This window comes from Eurypyga helias, unplaced genomic scaffold (genome assembly GCF_000690775.1).
Source record: "Eurypyga helias isolate BGI_N326 unplaced genomic scaffold, ASM69077v1 scaffold26767, whole genome shotgun sequence".
Lineage (NCBI taxonomy): Eukaryota > Metazoa > Chordata > Aves > Eurypygiformes > Eurypygidae > Eurypyga > Eurypyga helias.
In genome coordinates, this window is record NW_010264052.1 from 9,505 (window position 1) to 18,305 (window position 8,801).

The 8,801-nt window shown below is 51.8% G+C and overlaps 1 protein-coding gene across 1 annotated transcript in view; it reads right to left on the bottom strand.

Annotated features, from left to right (window-relative positions):
- Positions 1-824: 824 nt before the first annotated feature.
- The window catches only part of GTF2IRD1 (GTF2I repeat domain containing 1), a 45,043-nt gene continuing 37,066 nt past the window's right edge, over positions 825-8,801 (bottom strand). The window contains exons 22-27 of the mRNA XM_010156277.1: positions 8,742-8,789; positions 5,313-5,390; positions 3,424-3,616; positions 2,916-2,953; positions 1,857-1,993; positions 825-1,078 (exon numbers count right to left, since the gene is read on the bottom strand). Coding sequence (XP_010154579.1) covers positions 1,004-1,078; positions 1,857-1,993; positions 2,916-2,953; positions 3,424-3,616; positions 5,313-5,390; positions 8,742-8,789 — 569 coding nt within the window. The 3' untranslated portion in view covers positions 825-1,003. The remainder of the gene's footprint in view (positions 1,079-1,856; positions 1,994-2,915; positions 2,954-3,423; positions 3,617-5,312; positions 5,391-8,741; positions 8,790-8,801) is intronic.

Consider the following 8,801-nt stretch of genomic DNA (forward strand, 5'->3'; position numbering starts at 1 on the left):
CAATGGTGACCCCACAGTGACTCCATGTCGCTGCTCGGGACAAAGCCACAGCCACAAGCCCCAGGGTGTCTCGTTGCATGGGAGTGTTGTGCTGGGCTGCATTTACCTACACACAAGCCAGGATGGTTCTCCTTGTTGGCTTCTTATGCCACCAACATGGGGCAGAGCGGCACACAGAAGGAGCCCAGGGGCTCCCCTGGATGCTCTCAGCAATGATGCTTGCAGCTCCTGGTCCAGTGTTACGGAACCTGTGGAGCATCAGTGGGATCAGCCTGTACTTACGGCAGGAGCTTCCCTCCTCGTAAGGCATCAAAGCCTCTTGGAAAGTCATGAGTAGTGAAGAACTTCACCGGATGAAAATCTTTCCCTGGTTCAGAAGCTGGTTAAACGCATGCAACCGTAATTGCTTGCAAGTCTGGGGCAGTGGGAGGCCAGGCACAAGAGGGTTTAGGGGGGAATCTTGCTTCTTGGGAGGCCTGAAACCCCCTTCCTGCTTAATCCAGACCTGCTTCTGCTCCACAGCGAACAGGACTGGCGGGCGCAGGTCTCCGATGCTCGTACGGGCTGGTTCCCTTGTCTGTCACTGCTGCAGTTTGGTACCACTGCTCCTGCAGCACTGCAAGTAAATTTTTACACCTAAATTGAAGACATCAGTGGCAAATGAAGCATTAAAATGTGTCAAACCTCTTGGTTTCAAGCACTGGTGACACCAAGAATTTTACTGAGCAGCCAAAGGACAACAAGGTCTGTCCGGGGGTGCCCTGAGGCACTCGCTCTCACCTATAAATGCTATTTGTTAATAACATACATAATAAAATAAGTACTTCTAAGAGCAAGGCAACACTTTTTATTTTTATTTAAAAAGGCCTTGATGGCAGGAATATAGCGTAAAAATCATTGGAAAAACTAAAAGGCATTGATACATATTGGAATATACACTTTTTACATAAATTACATTTATTTATTTATTCTTTCATTTGAGGTTCTTATTCGGTATTGAGGTCTAATAGTTAATAGGTCCTGGGATCTGGACGTTTAGACCACCATAGTCTAACATGTACATGTTCATGGGCCATTGCTGAAAGAGAGGGAGAGAAAAAGAAGGCAAAAGTCTCTGTTAGGACACAACACAAAACCATGCATACATCAAACCTCTGACCTGTTCCAACATGGGCTGTTGCTCCCCTTTTGCAAACATGAGAAAAGAACCAACCCCAAACCAAAACACCACCAGCAAACCTGACAAAAGTAAACCTTCTAAGTTTATGTTTCTCTTGCACTTTTTTATTTTTATTTTTTAAAAGCATTTGGTATCATCCAGAACCGAAGCCAAGCCCTGAGGGAGAGCAGTTGGAGACATCTCCCTGATTTTGTTTCCCATTTGCACAGTCTGGATGCACACCGGAGCTCTGCATCACTCCCAGACAGAGCTGGAGCAGTATGCCTGGTGCAGCTCAGACCACGGGGGAACCACCGGGTCCTGCCAAGAGGCACCACGGGGCCGAGGTGCCGCTGGCAGCACCAGTGCTCGAACCCAGTGGGGTCAGGCTTTTTGCTCGGGCTGGTCTTGTGTGCGGCTCCCGCTAACGCTGAGCATCCCCCCGAGGCACTCAGCAGGACTGATGCAGGAGAGCCCCGAGGGGCGGCAGGTGCTTTGCTCCGCTGACTTCCCTGCCAGGAAAGGGAGCCCCAAAGGCACGTCCCCTCCTTTGCCAAACCTGCTCGTGCCATTTGGCGTCACACTATGTGTTTGTCAGGCAGAGGGAGGTGGTGACGGGTCGAGGAGAGCAGAGAGCAGCATCCTGAAGCAGAAAGATAGGTAGGCAGTAACCCCCCTAATATTTGGAAGGCTTTACCACAAGTGAGATCTGATTTGTTGATGATGTAGACTCCATATTGGAAGAGGAGGAAGAGGAAGATGAGGAAGAAGAAGATACCGAGTTCCCTTCGGAGATCCTCTTCCGCTTCCGTTTGGGAACGCTGGTGTCTTTCTCTGCAGGGAGAGGGAAGCCATGAGGTGTCTGAGCCCTGCAAGTGGCTCCTATATGTGGGAACCACCCTGCCTCTCCGACCTCGCCTCCCGCTGAGTGCCAATCCACTGTGCCCCCACTGGTGACAGGGGTTTGGCCTCCATGACCTGGCACGGAGCTGCCACCTTTGCTCAGGCACCAGCAAAGAAAATCACCAAAATAGGCAAATCCCAAACTCCAGCACGTACAGAGCCTGATCTCCTACAGCCTTGTGTCTGTGCTGGATGCTGTAGGGCTGCGAAGGCGCCAGCTCTGCTGACGATATGCCCGGATATATCCGCACACATGGCATACCCAGCTATGAAGTTTCTCGTGCACCTCTTTTTACATCAGGTTGCAGGTGTGCTCCTGCTTGCCAGATCCCCCGTCTCTACCTAGCCACCTATTTTCATAAAACTAACAGGTTCCTAATTATCTCTGGGGCTGCTAATTCTGGCACATTTGATTAAAATTGGCTGAGAGTTATCAGGGAGGATGGGACAGAGAGAGAAATGCATTCACAGTGATCACAGAAACCTTGTTTCCTTAGAAGCTCAACTGCTAAATGATGGCTCAAATTAAGGTCTTTACCCAGTGAATAAATTGCTCATGGTGAGTAAATTGCTAATGGGAAAGGGATAATCAAATCCTGCAGAACATGCTGAAAGTTTCGGTCTAAGAGCCCAGCCTCTCCCAGATCACAGAAGTGCCATCACCTAAGAGGACAGTTTGCTCCTGGGCAGATGCTGAGCCTGACTCCTTTTTCCAGATGGGATCTTCTCCCCAGCCTCCCCTGGGGACGTGGGAGGTTTGGACACCTCCCCACAGCCCCCATCCATTTTGCCCATATATTCTCTCTGCCACAGGGCAGGGAAAGCCCCGGTTATTCCTTAGCCCTCCCCTTACCTGTTTGTTTGGCCTCAGTGCAGATTTCGGCAAACGGCCTGCATAAGAGACAAGGGGGTCAGAGCAGGCGGACCCCATCGTTTCTCCCCTACATGCCTGCTTGAGCTGGGACACAGCCCAGACCCCGACCCCAAGCTGCTTCCTCCGACACCCTCCTGCATGGTGATGGGACACGGACCCTCCCCACATCCCCCCAGAGGGAAGCAACCCAAAATCTCTGAGCCATCCCATTATCTGCCCCAGTGCCGTGCCCCTTCCCAGCATCACCATCTCAAACTGCACAAGAAAGAAGGGACAAACTGGCCCTGCTGACGCTTCGTTGTGCCCACCCATGGCCAAGCACGTCCCTGCAGCACAGGACAGATGATGCTGGGGTCCTCCGTGGGTACACGGTGGCGTGGCCCTGCGCTGGTGGCCCCGTGGTGACTTACCCACTCACGGCTGGAAGAGCAAGGGCAATGCTTAATGAACAGAACCCATCCCCGGTGTCAGAGCTGGGGGAACTTACTGGAGCTGGTTTATAATCACCATCCGGATGCTCTCCCGTGCCTTCAGGATCTTCTCCAGCCGATGGATGTCGTAGGTATTGGGGTTTCGGAAAGGGATATCGTCCGGCAGCCCAGTAACCTCCACAGCGTCAGGACTGTCCCTGATGAGTTTATAGGGCACCATGACGGGTCGATTCAAGCCCAGAGCCTCTCCTGTAATGGCAAAGCAGAGGACAGTGCACCAGCTTTACCCCACAGGGCTCTGGATCCAACCAACCAAAGGGCCAAGAGCCCTGGAAGGACTTTGGGAAGCCAAGGCTGCCATGATACCCGACCTTTGCTGCAGCCACCTCCCACCCAGCCATTTCACATCTTCCTGCCCAGTTTCTTGCCTGCTCTGTTAAACTGCATTTCGGATCCTGCCAGGAGCCTCGAGGGGGGCTGTTTTACAGCACCAGCACTTGCACACACACCTCTGCTCCATGCAGAGCACACCCATCACCACGCTTGCACCAGCTCCTGACTGGGCCAGCAGCAGCAGCGTGGGAGACAGCTCAGGAGAGAGGGCAGATAGGAGCGGTTTGTCCATCTCCTCTTGCCTCCTGCTGTCAGCAAGTTTTGGGGTCACTGGGGTGCAGACCACAGCATGCTGCATTCAACAGCCCCCAAGAGACCTGTGCTGCATGGGCTCTTGCCCATTATTTTGCACTACGTTACCCATTTGGCCTCCACAATATCCCATGACTGGGAAATGCCAAAATTTAATTCCTTGCTGCATTAAAAGTACTTCCAGCTACACAATTTACACCCACTGCCCATCTCTCTGGGTACCCTTTAGCTCCTGCGCTGCAGGGAGCAGCGAACACCCCTCCCTCCTGAGCTATTCCTGATTGCAGGACCCTGCTCCCACCTTGTGCTCTGCAACCCCCAAACCTGAAAGCATGAGCTTAGCCCTGCTTCTAGCTCTTTTTGCAGGGCGTTTGTCCCTAAAGCCCAACTGGCATCTTGTGCTCCATAAACAGTGCCAGGACCATTGGAATGCAGGGATCTGCTGTGGGCTCAGCCACCCTGCAAGGTGAGTGCTGCTGAGCCGGGGTGGGTGGGGATGTCGTTATTTTGGGGAGGGAGGCAAGGCACTGCACTGAAGCAGTGGGGTGCCACCGAGCTGCCGTGGCCCTGGGGAGTTGCAGACTGAGAAATAACCACCCAGCACTCACACAAGCCGTGCCCCAAAGGCGGCAAGGGCACAGCCATGGGCGAGGACAGCCTGCACCCGCGGGGCTGAGAGGGTGCCCCACTCCAGCCATACGTCCTGCACCTGGCTCCTACACCCCCTCTGCCTGGCTGCGGTTTCTGCTGCCCCTTTTCCCAGCAAGGGGTGGAAGAGCAGGTTTGCTGGGCAGCACAAAGAGCCCGCAACCAGCATTTTCAGCTCTTCTTCTGTGTCCTGACCTCCTTTACTACTACGGCTCCAGTGAGCTTTTCCCCAGCCATGCCGCAGCTCCAGCCTCGCTCCCAGCCCGGCAGGGACTGCCTGCCAACAGGCTGGTGCAGGGCAGGCACGCTCAGCACACACGCCACGGCTCACGCCAGCTCAGGACACGGTAAAAACACACTGAAGGCTGATGCCAGACTGAACAAATCCTGCTCCTCGGCTGTGTTTTTTTTCCATCCTCCCTCCCCTCGCCAAGGAGGAGCTGTCAACAAGGTCACGGTCCCACCTGCCGGGAGCGAGACACGGGAACGTCCCCAGGGACGGGCTGTAACGTGAAGCAGTGGGATGAAACCTGTGCTGCGGCAGGCTGCCGTGCACACGACCTATAAATAGAGGCCTTCAGTTGAATTAATTTCAACTATGGCTGCTGTCAGCAAAAACAAACCGGCTTGGCAATGCAGATGAGAGACTCACCGTATTTTTCATTAAAAAGCTCTTTCACTTGCTCTCGGAGAATCACCTTCTCTCCGAGCCTGTTGGCATCATCCTCATCTGCAAAGCAAAAAAGGACAGGGAATAAAATACCCCGTTTCTTTCTGAGCCCCTGGAAAACCCATCCCATTGTCACAAGGCACGACCACGTCTGTCCCTCTGCCCCAGCGGGGTGTGGGGACACCTCAGGGGCAGCTGATCTGCTCTTGCACCTTGCGTCGCTTTTTAGAGCCGTGCGAAATAGCTATAAAATGCTGCCAAATCTGCATTTGCCACACGCTGCCACGGCTGAGAGCATTTTACATCCACTTTGCGGTGCTGTAAATGACTGCAAAATAGGCAAAGCTACAGAGACTCCGGCCCTCAGTGCCACGAATGCTCCCACAAGTGATATCAAGGAATGAGATAGCCCTTTTATAACTGGGCTCCTAAGCACAGTATTGTTTTATAATATGCCATATAATCAGCTTGGCTTTACTAGCTTTTTTAATTATCCTCATCGTGCCAAACAGTTTCTCCACTGTTCTCTCATTTCAAACGACGTGCCTGTGTCAGATTTTCCCCCCAGCTATTCAGCATCTTCAGGGGGCTCCAGGAAAAACAACTGGGGTTAGTACCGGCCCCCTTTGATAGTTTTTCGCCCCAGAGGTATAAAGAAACAACTGAATGAACCTCATCCGCCCATCACCGGGGTCACCCCGCCATCCCCGAGCCAGCCGGGGTGCGGAGTGCAGGGCTGACTCAGCGGAGTCTCCCCCAAAAAAGGAGGCATCACCACACCCAGGGCAGGGGCTTTCACCCAGGCTGGCACTCCACGGCGAGGAAATCCAGGATGGTTATTTACAACATCAAGGTGAGCCCTGCAGTCCTTGGCATGAGGGACCCGAGCATCCTCTGCCCTGGGGTCTGCAGCTATTTAATCTGATTTTGAGCAATCACACAATTCTGATTCTTTTGATTCTCAGTTTGAGCAATTACACGATTTTCATTTTGGTTTGAAGGAAAAACATGGCTTGCAATTTTGTTTTAAGTGCAAGCTGAAAACCTGACACGAGTCCTTGCCTCCCTGCATGGGGCCCCGGAGCCCAGCGCCCAGCACCCCCAGCAGAAATCACACGCCTCGGCTATCCTGCTGTTGGGGGTCCTGGAAAAAAGCTGGCACCCTTAAATGTCCGCCTCAAAAAAGCCTCTTCTCCACCTGGAAAACAATAGTTTTCTCTGGCTATAACTAGGAAAAAACAAAAGGGAGAAGTTTCTGCAAAGGAACCTCAGGGCCAAGTTGTGCTCCAAATCCAGAAATGACAACAAAGCATCTTGAAAGGGATGGAGCAAAAAATAAATTAAATAGAAGGAAAAAAAAAAACCCCGTTGGCAAGGAGCTCTGGTTTCAAGAACCCAGACCTTGCCTTGTGGTGCCATTCCCAAAGCTGCGGCAGGCTGGCAGGGACAAACCCCGCGGGCTCCCTCTGTGACTTCCTTGTCATTGCTGCTCAGTTTCTGGGCTGTACATACACACCCGCACGGATGCGTAGATGGTAGCAGACAAAGAAACACCAAAATTTAGTGTTCTCGCTCGTCTAATTTTCTGGGACTGAAAAATGCAGGAGGTCTTTCCTTTCTGCTCATGCCCCAAGCGACCAAAGTGCAAGAAACAAGATCCCAAGGGAGGTTTTTTGGCCTTGCTGTGGGCAGGACTCCCAAATCCCCATCCAAGGACACAAATGCCATGAAAACGTGGAACTGAGCATGCGTAACAGAGAAGCCAGAGAGGAGGCTCTGGCTGGCAACATGGCTTCCCAGGGACCTGCCCCTCCGTTCCCAGGAAGCTCCGTTCCCAGGAAGCTCCGGACAAGAGGGATGTCCATCTACCTCTGAATTTAAACATCTGGGTTTGGGAAATAATGGACTCAAGGAAGCCACTGGCACCCCTGGAATGTGCTGAGACCTTCCCATAAAGCAGGTTTATGCATGCTGCTGGTTTCAGTTCTGTGCCATCAATTTTTTTTTTTTTCCTAGTTAAAAAAGGTAGCCAGTTTTTTCCCCAATTGTACTTTCCTGAAGCGAGAAGCCCTGCACTCTCCACAGGCACTTAAGTACAAGGGGTCACATTTTTAGAGCACCGTTTGCTCCTTTCCAAAAGGACTTGTCTGAGCGCAACATTTCTTTTAGGATCACTAAGTCATAGTTAGCAGTTATTTATAACATGGTTTAGGAGTTTTTACTGTTGGACAACAGGATCCAGTACAGCACCTCCTCTTCTACTGATTTTAAAAACCACAACAAACTGAATCCAAGGTATCCCATGGATAAACAATGGTTCTGCCTGGGTTCGCGATGCCATGAGCAGAACCCAGATCTCGGCCGTGAAGCTGTGGCATGGCTGGCCAGGGTACCAGATGGAGCCTCCCTCCACCCCGTGCCACCACCAGCACCCCAGGGCGCTGCTCCAGGTGATGCACGTCTCTCACCGAGCTCAGAGTAACCTCCCGTTACCCGAACCCCCGGCGTGAAGCCCATTTCATCAGGGAACGAGCCACGGCCCAACATCCCACTGGGAAAAAGGCTCAGGTCCCTTCTTTAGGCAATGTCATTGTGTTGAAGAAACACTCAGCTGGGGTAGGCTGCTTACAGTGGTCAGGATCTGGCCCTGACCCTTAAGAGGATAAACACACGCCTCTCCCCCACTGCCAGCTTCAATGGGTGCAATTCCATTGCATCCCTGTGTAAATCCAGAATAAACCCACTGCCTCTACTGAGCTCAGGTTTAAATGCAGCTGCAATTAGCTCAACATACGCATGTTTTTAAAGCAGAGCTATGAACTTGTGGGAGCAGGCAATTAGCATCTAGACACGCGGTCAGAATCCCAGCTGATGGGACTAAGGCTGGATCTGCTGGAGATACGCTGTGCCCTGCCGCAGATACAGGCAGGTGAGCTCGTCTTTACTCCTGTAAACGTATATATGTTAAACCCCCGGAGCCTACATGACCACACACGGGCTCTGGCCCAGAGTATGTGTTAAAGCAGAGCAAAAAAACCCAACCCAAGTCTATGTAAGAGCTCCTCATGAGTGGCAAGTGAATTTTTTTTAACAAATTAATTGCTCAGACACGTGGATGAGCTGAGTATAACGCGGCAGGTCGGTCTGTCTAGAGCAGAACTGGCACCGATGCCCAGGGACTACAGCAACGGTGCTTAGAAATGCAGAGATAATAATTATTATTATTAACAATAATAAAATACCGTTAAACACATCCTGCATCATTCAGTTCTTGGTATCACAGGGAAACAGAGCAGAGAGGAAAAAAAAGACCCTGGAATTTGGGGGTTTAAGACATTTTCATTCTTATACTAAAACGCAAGTGCATTTCTTGTCTGCTACCATCTATGATGCATCAACTGAGCTACGTACCATTCAAGGCAGCGTAGGCTTTTTCCAATGATGTTATCCGTCTAGGGGCTACAGCGCAAG